The sequence below is a fragment of the Pseudopodoces humilis genome, chromosome 5 (genome assembly GCF_049639895.1).
Source record: "Pseudopodoces humilis isolate 2021_Gansu_Grassland_sample_001 chromosome 5, ASM4963989v1, whole genome shotgun sequence".
In the NCBI taxonomy this organism is placed as follows: domain Eukaryota; kingdom Metazoa; phylum Chordata; class Aves; order Passeriformes; family Paridae; genus Pseudopodoces; species Pseudopodoces humilis.
This window is the reverse complement of record NC_142204.1, coordinates 18777627-18800114: the sequence shown is the minus strand read 5'-3', so window position 1 is coordinate 18800114 and position 22488 is coordinate 18777627. Positions and strand designations below refer to the sequence as shown.

General features: G+C 42.0%; 2 protein-coding genes across 4 annotated transcripts in view; one reads left to right on the top strand and one right to left on the bottom strand.

Annotated features, from left to right (window-relative positions):
* The first annotated feature begins 885 nt into the window (after nucleotides 1–885).
* On the top strand, nucleotides 886–16580 carry LOC102108529 (protein mono-ADP-ribosyltransferase PARP12). 3 transcript variants are annotated; one of them, XM_005527944.3, is made up of 12 exons: nucleotides 886–1391; nucleotides 2140–2275; nucleotides 3850–4144; nucleotides 5065–5163; nucleotides 7109–7232; nucleotides 7982–8180; nucleotides 8796–8916; nucleotides 10173–10272; nucleotides 11178–11256; nucleotides 12435–12565; nucleotides 13176–13327; nucleotides 14206–16580. In XM_005527944.3, the coding sequence occupies exons 1-12, from the start codon at nucleotides 1084–1086 to the stop codon at nucleotides 14472–14474; spliced, it is 2013 nt and encodes a 670-aa protein (XP_005528001.2). In that variant the 5' UTR covers nucleotides 886–1083; the 3' UTR covers nucleotides 14475–16580. The 3 variants fall into 3 exon arrangements, with proteins under 3 accessions (XP_005528001.2, XP_087911691.1, XP_087911692.1); XM_088055565.1 differs by having other exon boundaries at nucleotides 2134–2275; XM_088055566.1 differs by lacking the exon at nucleotides 14206–16580 and adding an exon at nucleotides 14016–14197 and having other exon boundaries at nucleotides 2134–2275.
* A 4437-nt stretch (nucleotides 16581–21017) lies between these two features.
* Nucleotides 21018–22488, bottom strand: part of TBXAS1 (thromboxane A synthase 1) — a 229152-nt gene continuing 227681 nt past the window's right edge. Inside the window, exon 14 of the mRNA XM_014256837.2 lies at nucleotides 21018–22476. Within this exon, the coding sequence (XP_014112312.2) occupies nucleotides 22402–22476 (75 nt within the window). The 3' untranslated portion in view covers nucleotides 21018–22401. The remainder of the gene's footprint in view (nucleotides 22477–22488) is intronic.

Here is a 22488-nt window from a genome sequence, read left to right as displayed (position 1 = left end):
TGGAAAGGAGAGATAAAGGACAGTAACACTCCAGCCTCTCAGGTTGTCTCCTAAACATTTGTTGATGGCCTGTCACAGGCAAGCTACAGATAGATCTCCTTGAACTTGTAAGTGACCGGGTAGAACTGTTTTTCCATTCAGTGCTCTTGTCTAGATTCTACTTTTTTGTCATTCCCTTCCCAATCTCACAGGGCAAGCAGGAAGTAAGACAGGACAAGGGGAAAGGCACAACAGAACAGGACTGGCAGAAGGAGGAAGAAGGCAGGATTTTGTTCAGTGAGAACCATCAGTGAGAGTCCCCATACCTTCCACTTCTAGTCTGACTAAAATGATGGCACTTTACAGCGTTGTTCTGCCGTCATTTAAAGCATGCTTCTGACTGTGATGAAGAGCCAGGAGTGTGAAAAAGACCCAGACAAAGGTATTTAATTAAAAGATGGGCACCTTCTAAAGACTTTGTGAGTTCCTAGAGGATGAGGACATTGCTTGGCCGCGCTGGTGCCATGGCTGCTGAGCAGGCAGAAGCAGTGGTGTACCACGGTGCTGGGTGGTACTGTGAGTACTGCAAGCAGGGCAGTTGTGTGTCCAGATGCGTGACCATGCCTGAGCCTTTAATTTAGATATTGAAAGGAGTGTGAGAGCAGCTTTCACCATCTATCATCAGAAAAGTGGCACAGGTCGGAAACCTTCACTGAGATTTTTTTTGACGGCAGAATTCACACACCAGCCTTCTCCCTGTAAAACTTAAAGTGGTGAAGCTCCATTCACCCGGCTGATGCTCCATTCATTCCTGCGCCCACTTTAATCCTACAGGAAACGTGTGACCTCCCAGCTGCCGTCCCTTTTCGGTGACACGTGACAAAACCCGCTCAGTACATCCTAAAAGTCAGGCAGGGGAGGGAGGCGACGGGCCGGGTCCCGGTTCCGCTGTCCGTGCCCCGCTCCCCGCGGCCGGCTCACCCGGAGCGAGCCCCTCCCCTGCGGGGCAGAGCGGAGGCTGCGGCCCGAGGCGGCCCCGCTCCTCTCGCCCGCTTTCACTTTCGTTTCCGTTTCCGTCGCTTTCCCGGGCGGGGCTCCCCGGCCATGGCGCTGGCGACCCAGGCTCTGCAGGTGCTGTGCGCCAGCGGCGGCTCCCTGGAGCAGGGCGAGCTGCGGCGGCGGATGCCGAGCCGGCCCTCGGCCGACTGCCTGGCGGCCGTGCTGCGGGACAGGCAGCGCTTCACGCTGGTGCGCCGGCCCGGCCAGGCGGCGGAGGCCGAGGTAGCCGTGGTGGTGGCCACCAGCCCCCTGCGGCTGTGCCCGGAGCACGGCGCGGGCTGCCCGGGGCAGTGCGGGCGGCTGCACCTCTGCAAGTACCACCTGAAGGGCTTCTGCCGCAACCAGCTGGCCAGGTGAGGGGCGGGGGGGGGGAACGCCTTCGCGGGGAGCTCGGCCTGCAGGGGAAGATCTCAGTAAAGGCCTTGTATTCCTTTCCGCCTCGGAAATGCTCATTGCCCGTCTCCTTTTATTTTATTTGCGTGCGTTGTTGCAAAGGAGGCAGACACGGGCGGTGTTGTCACAGCTTTGGGTCGCAGCACTTCCTCCCCGCCTCATCACCCTGGCGCTTCCCTGCCCGTGAGCAGGGCCGTGCCAGGGGCAAGCTAAGTGTCCCCTCATGGGATATACCTGGGGAATATGCTACAGCTGAGTGTCCCCGCATGTCCCCGTGCTGCGGGACCCTGGGCGATGTGCTATGGCTGAGTGTCCCCGCATGTCCCCGTGCTGCGGGACCCTGGGCGATGTGCTATGGCTGAGTGTCCCCGCATGTCCCCGTGCTGTGGGACCCCTGGGACTCAGAGGCTGAGAGGGAGCAATGCTCTGGAGCTTGGTGGTTTCGTGGTTATGAGCTGCAGGTCAAAAATGCCGATACTGTCAGAGTGCAGTAAGGCTATAATGACTGTGAATAAGAAGTAGCATGGCAATTATCCTCAGAGTAATTATGTAATCTGCTTTGCAAATCACATAATGGCTTTATAGAGGAGCAAAGTGGATTTTTCTGCAACTAGCTAATATGGTGTGCTTTTTCAACTGTTCAGTGTAATGCCTGTGGGGTAGCAAAATAATGCCAGTCATTTTGCTGTTGGGTTTCTTGAGTTCTAGGAAGGGATGCAGGTTTGTTCACAACTTCTACTCAGACCACAATCTCAGTGTTCTAAAGCAGTATGGACTTGAGAATTTAAACCGTGATGAACTTTGCCAGCTTCTGCTTCAAAATGATCCTTCCCTCTTACCAGAGGTGAGTGTTACTCTGACAGCTTCTTAGCCTCATGTTTCAGTGAGCATCATAAAGTGGTATATGCTTTGCAGAGGTGGAGATATTTGGTGTCAATTTAGTTAGCTTAATGGAAATCTAAAAATAAATCTGCATCCTCTGTTCTCACCCGTGGTGGATTGACCCTAGCTGGCAGCTAAGCTCTTGAACAGTCCCTCATCCACTCCTCACTCCCCTGTCACAAGCAGAAGAGGTGAGCATAAACAGGAACAAAAGTGAATGGAGATAGACAGTGTAGCAAGTGGAGGAAAGCAGGGAGAAAATTGTTGCAAAGGAACACTTTTGCTTCACCACCTCGAAGCAGATTGTTGCCCAAGTCTCTGAGCAAGTGCTACTTGTAAGAAGGACCCACCTCCCTCCTCTTTCACCTTCATTCTGTATTTTCTCCTTTTTTTTTTTTTTTTTTTTTTTTTTTCAGAATGACATTATGTGGCATGGAATATCCCTTTGGCCGGTTTTCCTATTTCCTAGTTTTAACTGGAATAGAGTTAATTTTCTTTGTAGTAGCTGGTACAACGCTGTGTTTTACACTCAGGGTGAAAACAATGTTGATAACACACCCATGTTTTAGTTTTTGCTGAGAAGTGCTTGCTCTAAGTCAAGGACTTTTCAGCTTTTCATACTGCCCTGCTAGCCCGTAGACTGGGAGTGCACAAGAAGCTGGGAGGGAATGCAGCCAAGACAGCTAACCCAAACTGGACAAAAGGATATTCCATTTCACATGACATCATTCTGAACAGTAAAACTGGGGGAGGTGGCCCAGGGGTAGTGGCACACTGGTGGGGACTGGCTGGGCTTTGGTCAGTGAGCGGTGAGCAGCTGTGTTGTGCATCACTTGTTTTGTCTATTCTTTTGTCATCGTTATTATTTCCTCTTCCTTGTTATGTATGCCATATTAAACTGTGTTTATCTCAACCCTATGAATTTTAGGTTTTTTTCTGATTCTCTTCTTCATTCCATGGAGGGAGTGAGCTAGAGAGGCTGTGTGGTGTTTATCTGTCCTGGTTTTGGCTGAGATGGAGTTAATTTTCTTACTGGTTTTCTTACTGAACAGGGCTGTGTTTTGGATTTAATGAGTTGGCAACCCTCTGATGCTGTTGCCAAGTAGTGCTTACCTTCAGTCAAGGACTTTTCAGCTTGCCCTGCTCTGCCAGTGAGGAGGTGCACAAGGAGCTGGGAGGGAGCATGGCCAGGACAGCTGACCCAAACAGACCAAAGGGATGTGTTATCAACACTGTTTTGGTCACAAACCCAAAACCTAATGTCTGCTATGAAGAAAGTTAACTTCATCCCAGCCAGATCCAGTACCTCTTACCATCAAACTGGGGTCAAAAAAATTCCAAAACTATTCCAAAACTAGAAAATCAAAGAGGTGTGACTTAGCACTAAATGGAAAAACAAGAAGAAAGAATAAATGTTTCTTTCAAAAGCAAATGTATGCACATAATTGTAAAAAACTAACAATCATGGATTCAAACAGTCTAAATGAGCGCATTGTACTTTGATCTCTAATTTTTTTTTTTTTTCTCCTTCCCAAGGTCTGCTTGCATTATAACAAAGGTGATGGACTTCATGGATCTTGTTCATTTAAATCATCCTGCAGCAAACTTCATGTTTGTCAGTACTTTTTGCGGGGTCAGTGCAGATTTGGCAGCAGCTGCAAACGGTCCCATGACTTATTAAATCCAGAATGTTTTGAGAAACTGGAGAGACAGGGAATGAGCTCAGACATTATTGAGAAACTACCTTCCACTTATAGAAACATGTATGACATTAAAAATGGCAACAAAAATGTGTATGACACAGAAGATGCCATGTCCTCAACATGCAAAGGTAAATAATATCATCTTTTGAATACATCAGAATACATCATGGTAGTGAATTTAATATTTTCACTGGTGTAATTAAGAAAACTGAATTTGCATCTTGATTTGTCTTTTAGGAGGGACCTTGTACTTATCTCTCTGACAGAGATCTTTGTCTTGACAAGTGAAGTCAGGAGAGGTCCCTGAGAAATAGTGCTGATGCTTATGAAATTCTTAAACTTGAGGTTAGAAAATCATTACAGGAACTGGAAGTAAGGAGCTCATAATTTTTGAGTTTTTTAGGCAAAATACATAAAGGTAGAGACCTGTTTAAGAATAGGAATGGTGATTGTCTGATTATAAACTATTTAATTGTTTTTCTTTAATATAGAGATTGCCTAGCACAAGAATTCACAAATAGCACTATCCTAGTTACTTCTTAGAAGTATAATATTTTGTTTGCACTTTTCTTTTAAAATTCTTTAGAATTGTAAGTTAATTATAGTTTAGCAGGGGAAAAAAAAGGCTAACAGAATGGAGAATACAAGTGTGTATGCTGGTCTCCACTATTCTGTCAACAGCTCCTTCTTCCTTTTCTTAAAGTTCTTTAATTTACAGAAGTATCAGATTTTGAAACTTTGTATTTTGTAGTGCTAGTGTAATCAGCTGTATGGAATGCACAGTTAACTCAAGTCCATCTGGAAGTATAAAGGCATTGGATTGTATTCTCAAGCTAAAAACTGTATCTGAGGAATTCAGCAGTTATCAAATTTGGAAAGGAAGGATACAGGGAGGGGACTTCGAGTATACAAGTTTATCAAAGGCTTCCCTGTCTTTCTGCAGCTGAGTGCAGTTAGCTAGTTACAAACATTGCCTTTAGGCATCTTCCCTAGGAATAAGAGGTGTTGATGATACAAAGAGTATTAATAGTTATAATTCCCCCTCTAGACAAAAAACCCAGCACTGGATGGGATTCCTCAGCTACAAAGGACGATGAACCAGAACAGATATGTTTACACCATCTGTACAGAAGCTGTAGCTTTAAAGGTAAGTTGTCTCAAGTATCAGTACAGACTGTGTCAAGTCCAGCCTATTTTTCTGTTCTCATAAAGTAGAAGTGGTAGACATCTTTCACAGAAGGGGGAAGCTTCAGAGTTTATGCTTATGTTTTGTTAAATCTCACAGCTGTCTTGAGTGCTGTAGGAAAGTGTTTGACCTGGCACACCAAACAAAGGTGTTTTGTTTTGCTCTGGAATCTGCCTGTGCTGAAGATTGGCTACTCTACCTGTGTTTACCTAAGGGATTGCTGAATGACTGAGTCCCATTTCCAACAGAAAAGATACTCTGAATTCTACATTCTCCATTGTTTCTTTTAGTACTCTTCTGTTCAGCCTATCTTGCCTGTCTCCCTTTCAAAACGTTCTAAGATACCCAGGAAAAAAGCTGCTTTTCCAGCTTGCTGCTATATATTTTTGTCATCCCTTTTCTTCTTTATGATCTTGACCTGTGTACCAAACACCTTGCTTATATGAACAGTGTGGTGCAGTTTCTCCTTGAATTTCCTTGTGGTTAAGTTTCCGTTTGTTCCGCTGTGGAAGTTGGCCTCAGGTTTATGCACGTGTGCACTGGTGATGTCACCTTCACTGAGGAGTGACTGCACACTGACTCTCTGAACTCTGAGTAACACTTACCTGACTCACTTTGCTCTTCTCTTACCACTGCTCTTCTTTGTGGGGCCTGGACCTCTTAGAGACTTAGTGAAGGGCAAAGGACTTTGAGACTGAAGGAATGATATCTGTGTATTTGTCAAAAGAGAGGAAAAGTGATGGTTGTTAACTGGGTTATATTGGAAGGTGTGTGACCTAGACATGGTGTAAATAGTATGGAATAAGTGGTGGATACAGCCCTGCTTTCAGCTGGGACAGAGTTAATTTTCTTCCTAGAAGCCAGTACAGTGCTGTGTTTTAGATTTAGGATGAGAGTAACATTGATAACACACTGATGCTTTAGTTTTTGCTAAGTAGTGCTTACCCAAGCACTTGACTGAAAAGTCAAGAACTTTTCAGCTGCCCATATTTTGCAAATGAGGAGGTGCACAAGAAGCTGGGAAGGTGCATGGCCAGGACAGCTGACCTGAACTTGTCAAAGGGTTATTTCACACCATTAGAACATCATGCTCGGCATATAAACTGTGGGAGTTGGCTGGGAGGGGCTGATTGCTGCTTGGGAATGGGCTGGTCATCAGTCAGTGGGTGGTGAGCAATCGTAGTATGCATCACTTGTATTTCTTGGGCTTTATTCCTCTCTCACTTTTTGTTAGCTTCCTTATAGATATATTCATATATATATATATACAAATATATATATATAAATATGTATTTGTAGATATTCTTCTACTTACACTTACTGTGTTGTATTTTATTTCAGTTTATATCTAAGCTGTTCTGATTTCAACCCACAGATTTACCTTTTTCCTGTTTTCCCCAACTCACTGAAAGAAATGGAACTAAGTGACTGTGTTGTACTTAGTTACCATCTGAGGTTAAACAATGACAATCCTTCTCCTATCTTAAAACTAAGCACTGCTGTGTTTTGAATTTTTTCTCAGTAATACCACTTCGTGATTTAGTGATTAATCATAAATACACTTTTTTTTTTCTATTTATGAAATAATAGCCTTGTATAAGCCTGTGATCTTGGTTCATTTTTTGTCTCTGAAACTGAGAATGATCTATAAAATTTTAATGTGCAAACAGAGTTTAGTAAGTACAGAAGTTGAACTTCTACCTAAGCCCAAAAACTCAAGTGTTGCTTGCTTATGCTGAAAAATTCTGAACTACTGTGTGTTACGGTTCTGTAGGTGAACACTTTCCCTAGCTATCCTTTTGATGATTTCACCAGCTGGCTATAAAGCCCTGAAATGCTGGAGTTCTCTCATAGCTTGTCAAAATAATGCATCTCCTACTTCTTTTTTTTAAAAAAACTTTTACAGGAAAGTGTACCAGAACCCACTTTCGCTTGCCATATAGATGGCAGTACTCTGAGGGTAATACCTGGAAGGACTTCATGAATATGGAAGAAATAGAAAAAGCATATTGTGACCCAAAAAATGTCAGGTATAAACTCTTATAAAACTTCATAATGTTTGGAGTTTGCTATATTGTACCAGATCCTTAGTGGCTATAAATTGCTTCAATTCTATTGCAGTCATTACATAAGTAGTTTCATTTGGTATTCTTCTACTTATCTCACTTTGCATGAGATTTGCCCCTCCTTTCCCCTTTGCCCACAGTCTGTATTGTGGAACTGGCAGGATACCTGGAGAGAGAGAGAGAGAGAGAAATTGAGAGATACTCTTGGGAGTAGAGCATGTGAATAATATGGAAACACCTTTCAGGGTTTGGAACTGGTCATATAGCACAAAGAGAGTATTGGAAGGGGCTCATACCAGTATGCCATGTCCCATGCTGGAAAATTACCTGTTCCAGGCTCTTTGAAGCTCTTCTTAGGTTATGTCATTGTTCTCTTTAGAATATAGTTGGTCAGCAAGAAGAATCTGGTGGTGCCCGTTTTCCACTGTTTCTGTTCATCTTGCATAACTCACTAATTTAGGAGTGGGTTATGTTTATTGCCTGTAAAACCACTGTGAGACATAATACTGTAATGCAAAATATGTACAGACAGGAAACAGAGCTAGCACACAGAGTTGTGGAAAGTGCAAAGCACACATTGTAGTGAAAAGTGCACCTTTGTATTCTGCTTTTGGATGAGATTGACCTAATTTGCAAATTTGTAGTGGGCTTCTGAATCTATGAGTAAAGCTTCACGAGCAGTTCTGATTTTTTTTCCTCCTTTTTTTTTATAGATTTGATTATGCTCTTGCTCATGAAAAAGTCTTTTTCCCATTCTGTGTCTGTTTCGACAATATGTCCTGTGGGTTGCAAAAAGTCAGACGTCTTTCTACAGCCTCCTCTGTGACCAAACCCCCTCACTTCATTCTTACAACAGAATGGATCTGGTACTGGAAAGATGAATATGACACGTGGCAGGAGTATGGAAAACAAGTAAGTGTGGAGAAATGAGGAGACTCCTAACTCTGTATGGGAAATGCAGAACTACTGAAAAGTGCACAGTGTTTATATCCTCCCCTTCTTTTGTCACCCTCTTCCTGTCACTCATACTGTACAGATGGACATTAAAGGCCTTATGGGGTCTTTTCCCTGTGATTTTGATTGGTTCAGGTAGGGGACTGATCACTAGTGAGTCAAATATTATCAACAGATAACTATTGAGTGAGTCATGTCAGATAGGATCACATTAATAATACATTATTTCCATTGCTTCTGAGAAAAGCCTCCTTCTCTGAAGTCCCAGAAGTACTCTGCCATCTTTCTTGGTGTAGTTGGTGAATGTGTGGTCTGTCCTGGTTTCAGCTGGGTTGTAGCTAATTTACTCCCTGGTAGCTTGCACAGTGCTGTGCTTGCATTTAGTATGAGAATAACATGAAGAGAACAGTGAGGTTCTAGTTGTTGCTATGTGGTGCTCACTCTAAATCAAGGATTTCTCTTATGCTGATATATACTGCACCCACCATACATATGAGAGTTGTTGGTTTTAAAACTTGCTTTTCTATTACAGACAAGGAGAAACTTTATTTTTCTCTATTTTTGGCATGACAGAATGATCTTCATGCAGCTGCTACTGTCTCCAGTGAAGACCTGGAGAAAGCTTATTTGGCTGAAAGTTCTCCAAAGCTGACCTTCAAAGCTGGAAGACATGAATATGAAATAAATTTTGTGTGTAGGTTGGATTTGCTTTGTTCTTCTGTTTTGTCCCTTCCTCCCAGGTCTCTTGTGGTTTTGAACTACCTTATTACAGGAGATAGAAGAGAGAAATTTGGACTTTGTCTTGCAATGCTTACAGAGACAGAGCTTCTATCAAAGTTCTCAGGATAAGAGCTATTTACATAAGCAGAGTGACATTCTATTCTTTCAAAGCTTTTAGTTTTGAGAAGTTCTTGTGCTAGGTTTCAAAATGTCTCCCAGAAAGTCCAAGTGTGACACTGACACAAATGGTGAGGAACTTTCAAAAGACTTGACAAGCCAGCTTCTGCTCTACTTTAATCACTGGTTTGCTGGAAAACAAATACTTGGACAAGGTGTAGGGGTCCAGACAGTCCTTAGCATTGCAAGATTTTTGCAGATATTTTCTTTTCATCCTGTTTGAAAAGGCTGAGAAAATACCTTGACTATGTCAAAGTAGGAGGAAATGTTTCCCAAGAGTTCAGGAAATATAAGCCACTTGTGACAGCACTGTTCTCTCAGCTGTTGCCCTTCCTGGCATCCTTCTCAAAAATTATGTAGAATAGTGGTGGAAATCAGTCTTCCTGGACTGTCAGTTTCATGTAGTTGTCTTTGATCCAGCTCTCCATTACTATCTCATTCTGCATGAAGAAAAGCCAAACAGAAAAACCCCAAACCAAAAAGCCAGAAGGGGCATGTTATCTGCTGTTTTTGAGTAAATCGGTTGTCCTGCTTAGAAGTGAAGATTGCCTAGTGAATCAATGCCTTTTCTAAGGTTTGGGCTTTTTTTAGTAACTTAGGCAAATATATGCAGTGTAGATGTCTTCCAGAACTTAATTTCCATTCTTGGTAATGCCAAGAGATTTTTTTGTTTGTTTTCCTGTGTATGTCTCTGTGAAGATGAGGCCTCATTGTTCTGGTTGGTACTGACTCTTAATTGTTAGTATGATATCACAGTAGCTGCAGAGGTTCTAAAATCCAGAAGGAATGCTGCTAAAATTCAGGTTCCTGTGACTTGTTTCTCTCAAGGTCAATAAAAATAAATGGTCTGTGATAGATGTTGGGTTCTGTTTACAGGGTTTGAAATCTACAACTAAATGTGGGGGAAAAGTATCTCTGTTGCAAAATGAGGAGGAAGGAGCCTTTTTGTCAATGTTTCTGACAAAACAACTTAGTGAAAAATGTGGCTGCAGTGTGAAGGCTTTTAAAAACATCTTTGATGGTTCATGGGATTTTGTTTGTTTGCTTTCTCAGCCATGATGCAGAAAAACCTTCACTACAGAACAGAAAGGAAGATTTGCAGAAGACCTAAATTTGTCTCTCCGGCAGAGGTGGAAAAGAAGACAAAAGCCAGGTAAACCACAGCTGCTCATTCTGAGGTGATGAGTTTAGTGCTTTGTGAATGCTGAATCCTCCATGGGCGCAAGTAGGGTGAAGAAGTAGCTGTTAAGGCAATTGTGAAAGCCATGGAGAGGGAAAGGGACATACCTTTCCTACAACCATGTCTTGCCAGGGCAGTGCTGCAGCCTGGCCAGCAGTTTTCAATCACTCAGGAGCCTCTGCGGTGGAGAAAATTTGGGCTTGGCTACAGGAAGTGTGGAAACATAGGAGATAATTCAACATGTAGCAATATGTTTATATGTACTAGCTCTTTCTGAGATGAGTAATTTTCAAAGCTAAGTGCAAGTTCAGAAAAACTATTTTGAGAGCAGCTAGATAATCTGAAAGGAAAGCAGTAGTTGTTTAAGGCAGAACAAAAGGTGGGAGCCTGCAAGGAGCTAGAGTTGCATGTAACAGCCAACTTGCAGCACACAGTCCTTGCTTAAACACCAAAAAGAGCAGCTAAACACACCAATTAAAACTGGGGTGGAAATACAGGGAAAGGGCTGTATCTATCCTGTTTCTGTCATACTGATGTGATACTGGATGCATTTGTATTTACCTCCCCCAGTGTAGCAGAGCTTTTATATATACATTCAACTCTGCAAGAGAAATCCTTATGTGATCAGTTCAGAGTATATATTTCTTTTTTTCTTGTTTGGCATCTTGCTTCATGACATAAGTCTTGACACGATGACTAGGAACAAATATTTTCATGTGCTGAAATGACAGTTTTGAAATAGTTTTGAATATGTTCAGTTCTCCCTATGTTCATATTCTCCCTAAACTTGACAAAAATGTTTAGTACATAATGTGTGCATAAAATGTTTAGTTTAGTTTTATTTTAATTGCCTATTTGTAATGTCTTATAATCTACAGGGGTGTTAAGCATACAGAAGGGTTTAAGAGCATTCCAGCTCACTGGGACAAATCTGCCCTGCCTGAACTGGGATTCAAGGTTTGGAGATTTTTAGTTTTTTCTTTCTGTCAGTTCTGTCACGTAAGGTTTGTTCCAAGTTCAGTGTTTCTTCTGAATGACTGTTTCTATGTAGCATAATTCAAAGGTATTGGTAAATTTAAACTTGATACCACACTGGGCAGACTGGAGGTAAAACAAGACCCAAATTTAAACAAATGGTGGCAGTAAAACTGTGGCAGCAGGAACTTCCTTGCCTTGGCAAATTTGCTGTGTTATGAAGACTGCTACTGCTGCCCAAAATACAGAGTTTTGAAGTCCCAACATGTGCTGAAAGCATCAGAGGTAAGTGATGGCTCTGAACTTCAAAGTAGCCACTCCTTAGCTGTCGACTGTTATATATCTATGGAGAGCTACTGAAACCAGGGGAGTTCACAAAATCCTACAGAATGGTAGAGCATGGAATGGGGAACCTCTGGAGATTGCAGAGACCAACCCCCCTGCTAAAGCAGGTTCACCTAGAGGAGGTCACACAGGATTGTGTCCAGGTGGATGTTGAATATCTCTAGAGAGACTCCACAGCTTGTTCAGGATGGGACCTTTTATTATTATGTTTACTTTTACTCACTCCAGTGGAGTCAACTTGTTTACTTTTGTAACACACCCGATGAATATATGTGTGGTTTTCCTTCTCTGACTTCCTGTCTGCTTCCACCAGCTCCTCTGTCAACTCTAGTAACTGTACCTACAGAAAAGTTGTTATCTGATGCTCAAAAATCACTAACTTGCAAAGTGCAAATCTTCAAGAAGTTGTCACTAAGAATTAGGAAAGACTAACGTTGACATTTTTTATGTTCCTATGAAAATATGCAAGTAAACTTTGCTTGCTTTCAGGACTGTCATGTAAGGAACTAATTTTTAGTAGTGTGACCATGCTTTTCCCTAAAATTGCTCAAATAAAACCTCTTCAATTGATTTAGAAACACAACAGGCAGTGCAGTTTGTGTTCACTGGCTGTAGGGAGTATAAACTAAAAAGATCCTCTGGTTTTCTGCAACATAAATTCTCAATTCCTTTTTTATTTATGTGCTCATTTCTGATATGTATTTAGATACTGTTTGATGCATGCAAATATCCTCATATCTTGACCCAGATATGAAGAGGGGTTGAGTGGCTGCACAAAAGCATGCAAAAGTAACCTTTCAAACTTTTCCTTGCAGCTGATTGAGCTTGACTGTTCTTCTGAGGAATACAAGAAAGTCAAATTGGACTTCCAGCGCACAATGCCCAAAGCAACTATTAAAAAGATTTGTAGAGTTCAGAACCCATCCCTCTGGGAATTGTATCAATGGTAAGTGTAAAACACTGCTCTGGTATGCATGCATGATGTTTGTTGTTCCTGCAGTTAGCTGTATGTTCTGTGCTAAAGACAAAACACGCATTCCTGAAATGCCTCTGCTTCCACTCTCCCACTGAAATACCTACCTAGTATCAACATTTAGATAAAGAGATATCAACAAACCCAAAACTCAGTCAAGACACAGAGCTTAGAACAGTCACATTCAGGGCTGTGTGGGAGGAATCCTTGCTCCTGACTTCTGCCAGGCTTGTGTCCGTGACAGCTTCCTTCTAGTGAAACCTTGAAGCTGGTAATGAGTCACATCTAGCACAATGTTTTGCAGCTGGTCAAAACTGAAATAGCCTTCAAAATTAAATGCTAATATAAACTCCTGTGTTCAAGGAAAAAAACCAAAATGTTGAGATTCCTCCCTCTTTCTTCAAAGGCAGTGAATGAAAGAAAACATTTGTAGTAAAGCATTTATGTATAATGCAAACATGTTTTTGTTAGGCCTTACTGTAAAGATTTTCAGAATATACTCTGTATAACATTGTTTCTGAGTGTCTGGAACACTGTAGGGACAGCCACTGTGGAACTGCGAACATTCTGCTTCTCGTTGCAGGCAGAAGGACCTAATGCAGAAGAGCAATGGTGGAAAGGCCGCAGATGAGCGATTTTTGTTTCATGGGACCAGTAAAAAAGACATTGATGCCATCTGTCAGCAAAATTTTGACTGGAGAATCTGCGGCCTTCATGGGACAGTCTACGGCAAAGGTTGTTTTTCAGCTCTTTCAGAAATCCTAGACTTGCTAAAAAATTCCCAGTACTCACTGCAGAGGGGTAAAGTGTACAAGGTGGTACTTGGCCAGTCCTGGGCTTCTCTCTGTTGTGATGTGGGCAACAGAGCTGAGTTTCACAAGGGTCATTTGGAGCTAAGGCACTCTGAAAGGCCTTGGCCTCTGCTTTCCTGAGTTTTTGGCAGAAAAGACAGACTTAGGAGAGGTAAGTTGCAGGGATGGTTTCTGCTAGACTCCAGGCTTACTGCTGTTCCAGTTTCTCCCAGCTCCTGTAGGAAAGCAGCCTGTTGCTTTTTTTTTTCCCCGGGAATCTAAATGCCATTCTGGTTACAGGCCTTTTGCCTTGTTAGCCAATTATATACTTTTACATTGTGCTGTGTACAGGAAATTACCAGCACATACAGTGGAATAGCTGAGACAGGCTGACTGGCTGACTACACACCTTTCTGCTTGAATACTTTACAACTCTCAGAAACATTAGAGAATCACAGGTATTTTGAGCTGGAAGGAACCCACAATGATCATAAAGTCCAACTGTGCTGATGAACATTAGTAGCCTCTGCCAGGAGAGGAAATGCAGTGATTTTGGGTAAGGTGGATGTCTAGGGTCAGGAGGAAATCCTTTACAGGATTATGGTAACATTTTAAACATTTCTTTTTAACAGGTGTGCTGTGGAAACTACAAAGTGCATAGTGGTCGTTTCCACTAAGAGGGACATAGAGGACAAGTGAAGGCTTTGGAAAGGCTGTTCATGAATTGCTTAATGGATTTACTTATTAACTCATTTTCACACAGTATCATTTTGCTCCTGCAGTTTTGGTGTCTTATCAACTCTGTCTTGGTGTCTTCTGCAGGAAGCTATTTTGCAAGGGATGCATCTTATTCTGACAACTACTGTGGGACAGACTCACACACCAAGACCATGTTCCTGGCACGAGTGCTGGTGGGGGAGTTCACTCTTGGTAGTTCTGATTACGTTCGGCCTCCCATGAAGGACAGCCAAAACTTCTATGACAGCTGTGTGAATAACTCTTCAAATCCTTCTATCTTTGTCATCTTTGAGAAGCAGCAGATTTATCCAGAGTATCTCATAGAATACCAGACATTTGCAAGACTTATATAGCAGCAAAACCTGTCATCCTTATGTTTAACTGGTTTAAACATTTTTTTAGTTTTGGCTTAAGAGAAAAAAATTATTTAGAAGAGGCTGTGTAATCAGATAGGCGAGTGTTCAGAAACATTTTTCCTCTGTGTTTTCTGTGCAATAGAAAACAAGGCATAAAAAGACATAGAGGATGTTTTAGAATTCATAAAATCTTGTTTCTGTATCTATTTTTAGCAGCTTTCACATTACCCTACACTATGAGAGCCTTTCATAAATTTATTAGAAGAAATTGCTGATGGTTGTAGCATGAGAATTGGCTGTGACTGCCAAATTTAAACAATTTTTAGTTATTGTTCCAGGATAGGTTTTTACATGTGCTCATTGGTCAGAGGCACTATCCTTCTATCTGTTTATCTTTTAAGTCAAAATTGAATAAAACACAGTTTTTTAGTAATCTGTTTCCTGTAACAGTAGACATTCAGGTGTTTGCAAACATGATTGTACAAAATCTGTGCTCAACTCATTGCATAAATTCTGAGTAGCCCTCTTATTTTTTGTCCCTACTTAATCTGCACCAACAAAACCTCAAAAATTAAACTAGCTTGTTGAAAAAGAACAGAAACTTATTTTCATTTGTTGAGTTTCTCATTTAAAACAAGTACCAAAGATACAAGCATAACAGGCTGCTTGGTGCTGTGTAACCCAGTTGATTTACTCTATCAAACAAATACTGTATTTTACTGAGAACACAAGTTTTTCATTACTTTCACTGTGCTTACAAACAAAAGAGTGTTGGCAGGTGCCATGGAGGAAGCAGAGGAGGCAACTCACGCTGTTATTAAATATCATACTTAGGAGGGAGATATACTGCTTGTCCTGCTTGGTTATCAGTACCTTGTTCCTGTGGATGAGCCTTATGGTTCCCTTACAGCTGTTGGGAAGGATGGTCTCTCATTAGGTGTTCTGCCTCTTTGGGTCCAGGAGATTCACAGATTTCCTGTGTTATCAAACTGTTGTTGGACTTTTTTCAGGAAAAATGTACTTGCCTAGAAAGTGGTCTTCAGCCAGAGAACTGAAACCTTTAAAATCTGAAGATTAGGTTGAATATTTAATTATTCCTATCAGAAGAAGATAATAGTGTTGAGCAGTCATTTTACATGTGTGCTATCAAAAAACTTGAGGTATCCAATATTTTTTTAAGATTAAAGTTGCTGATGCATAGAGACTTTATCATAGTATTTTCATGCTAAAGTAGCTATAAATTAGGTATACTATACTGCAGAAGCCTTAAGAAATACTTTGTGTATGACCTAAAAAAACTCTTATTTAGCTACATTCTGTTTATTTCTTTTTAATTCATCTGGATGATGACTGACAGGTGTTCACTGGGTAACTATTACTTCAGCACTGTGAGCCAGGAACTTTGCCATGATTAGCTGGAGTAAGGCTGTGCAGACCCCTTTTTATGTGAACTGCAAATCTTGAAGCATGATACCTAAAGGAAGATAACTCCTATTTGTGTTTAATCCCAGTGTAACACAGGATAGGGAAAGGCAAATTAACTGTATTATTACTTTTGAAAAATTTGTAATAGAACATAAGTGATAAATCTCATGTCAGCAGATGAGCTCATCAGCAAATAGTACATTCATTAAGGAGGATAACAGGTATGGAGGAAAGCTTTCTTATGTGTTCTCTTTTCTGCCAAAACAAAAAACATGTTCATCTACATGTTAATGGCAAATGAGAATACTGGTCGTATGCATTTCTTCCTCTGAACATAACCAGAATTTCAGGTAAGAACTAGAATAGATAAAGTCATGCTAATCTTCTGCCAGAAAATTGAAACAAACATTCCTTTTCAGACAAAAAGTTTAAATATTTTTATTGACATTTTTTATTGTATTTTTAAAACCTCTAACTTGATTCTTGGAGAGGATGTGTGTATGCTTGTGTGTGTGTATGAGTGTAAGTAAAACAGTGAATAAAATGCCTGGTTGTAGTACTTTGTCATCTGTTATTTCTCCATTATCACAGAAAAAGCAAAGCTGCTGTGTTTTCCACTTTTGAAACCGCAGGGGTAACTTTGTGTACAGTAAATAAACAGGTACTCAAACCAGTTAATTCCTTCTGATGGTTTTCTCTCTTTCAATACTGAAATTACAATATTTCAATACACTTGTGGGTTTAGAGGCTGTTGTTAAGCAGTAGGAGTCCCTCTACAGGTGTTTGGGTTGCATTTGGAAATGAATAAATTAAAGAGATATTTACATTAAGTCCAAATTTTAGGCAAAAAGTAATATTAAACCTCTTTTCTGAGTGATGAGGATCTCTTTTGGCTGCTTAAGGCAAGCAACTGGGCAGAAGAGTGCAATAATCTGTCACTCACTCCCACGCCATGTGAGGAGAAAGATAAGCTGTGAAGGGTGTTTCCTTTTTCGGTAACAGGTCCATCCTGGCAAGACAGACGGTACAGCCAGCAGAAGCCAAACAGCTTTGCTGTGCTAGCAGTGGGGTGTGGACCTTGGGGGTTTATCAACCCTCATCCTCCACCTGCTGCGCTGGGGAGGGGGCTGGCAGCCAGCCAAAGGCAACACACTGTACCCTTTAGTGAGGGTTACCAAGAGCCAGGTTTGTCATGATCTTCTGACTGGATTTTATGAGATGTGGGTGCCAAAATCCTGCCTAAGTGTTGGCAGGAAAGGTGGCAGTATCTGGTTTGGATACCTGCAGCCTGGCAAAGTAGGGGCTGGTGGGTGAGAGGAACTTGGGTGGATGGCACATACCAGCTACAGTGCTGGGCTTGGAAAAGGAGCTTTGCTTCTAGGAACCGGTGCTCAGAGCTGCCTTAGGGCCAAAGGGCAAGTGGGAATTGCAGAAATGCTGCTTAATTTGGAGTACATCCAGCAGAAGATCAAGGTGGGATAGCTGTTACATGGGCAGCATTACTGGTGCTGCCCTGTTTTTCCAAGGGAAAAGACTTCATGGCCTCCATAGCTCCATTGCACTTCTTGCTTCAGGCCCATCACAAATTCATCTCCACATGCAGAAATCCTAGCAATTGAGGGAATACTCAGTCCTTGAAAGTAGCCACAGCCCTTAGTGGTGCAGGGAGAAAAACATCTTAGAAACATGAGATTTTTCAAGGTCAGAAGAAAGTGAGTGGGGCCAGCATAAACCAAGCAGTGACAATTTATAAATAATCTTTAAATTCTTTTACCATGTTTTCTGCTGTAAACACATGGAAGAGTCTGGAATCAGGATGTCCAGGATGCTTTACAAAGGGAAATGATGAAGCGATCACTGCCTGAAGTATCTCACACATAAAATTCTGCAGTTTTATGCCAGGAAAGAATAGAAGGTTCCATGAAGTTCCATAATTTCTGCCACTCAACTCTTGTTTTTCTAGGAATAACATTTTTAAAATAAAAAACTGTGAAGGTTTTTTCTATCAGCAGCCTCATTAAAAATACCATTTTATACTGGCAGCTTTCTGTCATCATTACAAAGACCAGAAGACATATTTAATAGAAGCTTTACTTTACCAAGCAGCCTTTGCTTCGTATCAGCTGTCAGAGAATGACTAAAACCCTTTGGTAACACAGACGTGCCTGATTTTAAACTCACAGCTCAGCAATGCAAGACAACACACTTGCTGTTTATGAGGAAAGGAATTATTTTAAATCAGTTTCCTGGTTCCTCCCTAGACCCAACTGCTGCTGACTGAAGCATGTTGTACCAGAATGCTAAACAGTTACCATTACTTAAGGATGTAAAGCTTTGTTTTGCTATTGCAACTATAAACATAATGCTGGGGGTGGGTTTTTTCTTGTTACTGTTTTGCTTTTGTTTTGGAGGGGTTTTTGGTGGCTTTTTTTTGTGGTTTTTCTTTTTCTTTTTTTTTTCTTTTTGAGAATTTTGGGGTTTTTTAAATTAATTCTGAAACCAGTTTTACTGAAGATCAGTTTGGGACCATGTTATATAGGTGCACAAACACACCGTGATTCCAGTGATATTAGCAGTTTCTGTTTTGGACAGCTGCTGGCAATCTAGTGCCTTGTTTTTCTGGAAATGTGTGCTTCCAGAGGTTCACTGGTCCTTGCCACAGCTCACTCTGTAGGTGCATTGCTGAGCTCACAGCCAGGGTGAGGTCCAGCGCCACTGAGTGTCCTGGTACAATGTCTGCAATGTCGTGATTCACCAGCTGTTTAATGAGAAAGAACAAATGGCTTGGGGCTCTTCCTGTATTACTGGAAAGTTGGCAGCCTTTTTCCTGTCTTCTCTAGCTGTCTGTCTCAGCCTGCATGTAGAACAAGGGTTGATGCACTTCCAGAAATCTGACTTCAAATGCAAAAATAATTTCTCCGTTCCATAGTGCTGCAAACTGACAGGTGAAAACACATAACACTTCCTAACCAGCAGCCTGCAGAACAGTTGAAGGACTCTTAGCACAGACTCAAGTGAGTTTACTTGAACACATACTGTCCATGTTCAACATGGATGCAGCTGGGAAAGACTCTTGGTTCATTTTCCAAGCCTGTAAAATGTGACGCACACCTGCAGCCACTTCAGGACTCTTCTTTTTCCAATGGCATCAATATTTGAAATTATGTTGGTGGAGAGGCACCTCAGTGCATCCCAGCATACCAGTTTGCTGCCAGTGCCAGCAAGAGATACACAGAGCCTGGAAAGGGTTTATAGATCAGCAGGAAGAACAGCACAAAGGAATTCCAGCCACTCCAGCCCAACTTGAATGCCTCTCTGAAAGTATATGCAGTGTGCAGAATAAAAAATGGGGTTAGAAATGCGCACCCCTGCAGGTCTGTGATCTCACTGGCCTCACACAGACATGGTGGGATGGCTCCTGTGACCTGGAGTGTGCTGGAATGGAAATATACAGGCTTTTGAGGAAGGGGAGAGGAGATGAGAAGGGGGTGTCACCCTCTGCCAGCGACCAGGTAGTGCATGGACCTCCACCTGGGGATGCATGAGGAGCTGGGACCTTACAGGTCAGGATTAAAGGGAAGGACAAGGCACCCAAGAAAGCTTGTTAAAATTCAAAGATTGCTTCCTCTGAGATCAGGAGTCATGCACCCCAACAAAGAGGAAGTGAGGCAAAAATACCAGGAGACCTTCATGGTCAAGAACAAGGAGCAAACAAAATAGAAGTCTACAGATGGTGGGAGCAAGGACAGGTAGCCTGGGAGAAATACAGATGAATTGTCTAAGCAATCGGTGATGAGGTTAGGAAAGCTAAAGCAAGCCCTGATAGAAATAAATCTGGTCAGGGATGTCAAAGGCAACAAAAAAAGCTTTTACTGGTATGTGGGTGATAAAAGGAAGACTAGGAAAAATGTGGGTCCTCTCTAGAAAGAAACAGGAGCTCTGGTTACCCAGAACATGAAGAAGGCTGAGGTACTCCATGATTCCTGCCTCAGTCTTCACTGCTAAGTGCTCCAGCCACACCACCCAAGTTGCAGAGGCAAACTGGGATGAAGAGTTTATACAAAATCATGGGTAAGAAAGGAACAAGCTTGATTTAGGCTTGGCTTATCTTGTCAAAAATGAAGCACATTACAACTTTCTAATTCATGTAAGGAATACAAACAAGCCTTTGACAGATGACTTAAGATGATACAAACTTCCTGCTCATTCAGGTAGGTGGGAAGTTTTTAGGCAAGGCCCATGCAGCTTTTTGCCAAATGTGCATAAAAACTACTCAGTAAATCAGCCTCCAGCACACTATTTTTAGGAGGGGAAAAGTTATGCATAATGTGTAGAAATTAAGGTAAATACAGCATGTTGCTTTCCAAACAAATAACAATCACTCCACCAGCAATTCATATAATCAGCGTGTCTGTAACAGGGCACTTCTGTTTAGCATGCCAGAAATGCTCCATGGAAAAAGGAACAATTCCAAGACTTCCCCAGTCAGTACATTACCATTACTACCTATACAGATCTGTTTAAAAAAAAAAAAAAAAAAAAAAAAGAAAAAGGAAGAGACAATCTTTGAGGAAGAAGATCCAGTAATTTGATCAGTGTTCAGGCAGCATGTGGGAAGAAGGCAGCAAAAGATGCTTTCTGGAGAGAAACTCAGGGACCTAGCCAGGCATCAGTGAGCAGATGGCTCCATCCTTGCAGTGAAGCTGAGCAGTCATTCTCTTCCTCCTGCTGCTGCAACACTTCACTGTGCACACCACCAAGAGAGATGCTGTACCTAAAGAACCCTCAAGCAGACCATGTCAAGCAGGCAGAAGGTCAAGAATTATGAAGATGCATCCTTATTTTTATAGTGCCGCAAGAATGTTGTTATATACAAAAATTTTAGAGAAAAAATGTAAGAATAAATGAATTTTTAAAAAGGGTCTTGGGACTGCACCAGTCTCTTCTCACAGTTCTGTTGTAGTTTAACCCCAGCCAGCAGCTCAGCCCCTCAGAGCTGCTCATTCTCATCCCCATAACGGGATGAGGGAGAGAATTGTAAAAATGAGAAAACTCATGGGTTGAGACAAAGACAATTTAATAGGTAAAGCAAAAGCCACACACGAAACAAGGAATCAATTCACCATTTCCCATGTGGAGGCAGGTGTTCCACCACCCCAGGAAGCAGAGCTCCAGCAGGCATAACCATGAGTTGGGAAGACAAATGCCATCACTTTGAATGCTGTCCCATTTCCTTCCTCTTCCCCTAGTTTTATGTGCTGAGCATAGTGCTGTAGGGTATGGAATGTTCCTGTGTTCAGTGAGGGTCAGCTAGTCCAGCAGTGTCTCCTCCCAACTCCTTGTGCAACACTAGCTGCATGGCAGGTGATGGCTTTGCAGAGGAGTAGGACAGGGGAAGTGAGGAGTGGAAGCTACAGCTGTTTTGGCTGGGAAGATGCACATGCACAGTCACACAGCCTGAATGGATCCATGGGGCTGCTGCAGCTGGCAGTCAGACAAGTTCCTTCCTGAGGGGGTGAGGCACTTGGGACATGACCTTCTCCAGTGTTACAGGAGTCAAGAGGGCTGCTGGGTCTGATGATCCTGGATCCCACTCCTTTGCCACTAGCTCTAGTGCATGCATCCTCTTAATTTCCTTGATCGAAGGAGCTAGACAGGGATGATGCCAACTGCAATGCTTGGAAAGGAAAGGCCTCCCCATGAGGCAGATGTGGTACCAACACCTTCTGATTACTTCTAGATTTCCTCCAGTCCTCCTGCTTGCTCTAAGTTCATGTCTTTGTCTCCACCTTTCCTACAGCAGTTCAGCAGCCAGCAAAATGGCTGTCACCTCATTTCTTTGGTCTTTGCTGATGGAACTTTACTGGTAAGTCAGGGAACTCTTCATTCTTCTTCTGTCATGTTGATGGAACGTGCCAAGTGCAAATTGTTAATCTAAGTGTATTCAAAATCACTTCAAAGCATGAAGGAGGTGCAACTTTTCTGGCTTTACAGACACAGGTAGAGATTAAACATTGTACAGGAGCCTCAGCTTTGATTGTTAATGGAGTCCATGAAAAAATCCAATGCACTGCATCCCAGGTCTTCTGCTGTAACTGTGGTGCCTTAGGGGCTTTCTCCAGGGACTTGAAAGTGCATGAGAAGGATGTGTCATACAATGAATTGAAATTAAAATCTACTGTAAATTGTGGAAATTGAGCATAAGGAAAGCATTCTCACTGATAAGTGAAAAGAAGTGTGCTACAGAAAAGCAAATGAAAGTGGGATGCTTCTTTACAGATACTATTCAGAGCAATTTGAAAACCTCCAAAAAATACTGTGGAGCCTATTTTAATAAGTGACTGGAGGCTGTCTCACAGGAGGGCAGTGAGGAAGCACCTACTGACCATCAGTGGGATTTAGGCTCCTATCTGTCCTTGAAGTTTTGAAAAATATTTATACCCAGTGAGTTACTAACAAAGGGTTTCATTCCAGAAAGCTTCAGGATGTGTATTTGCTTTTAGCGAGATTCCAGCATAATGTAGACTCCATTTTTTGGTCCAAGTGTGGCTTTTGATTTGAGCTGCAAAGGAATCTGAAAGAGAAA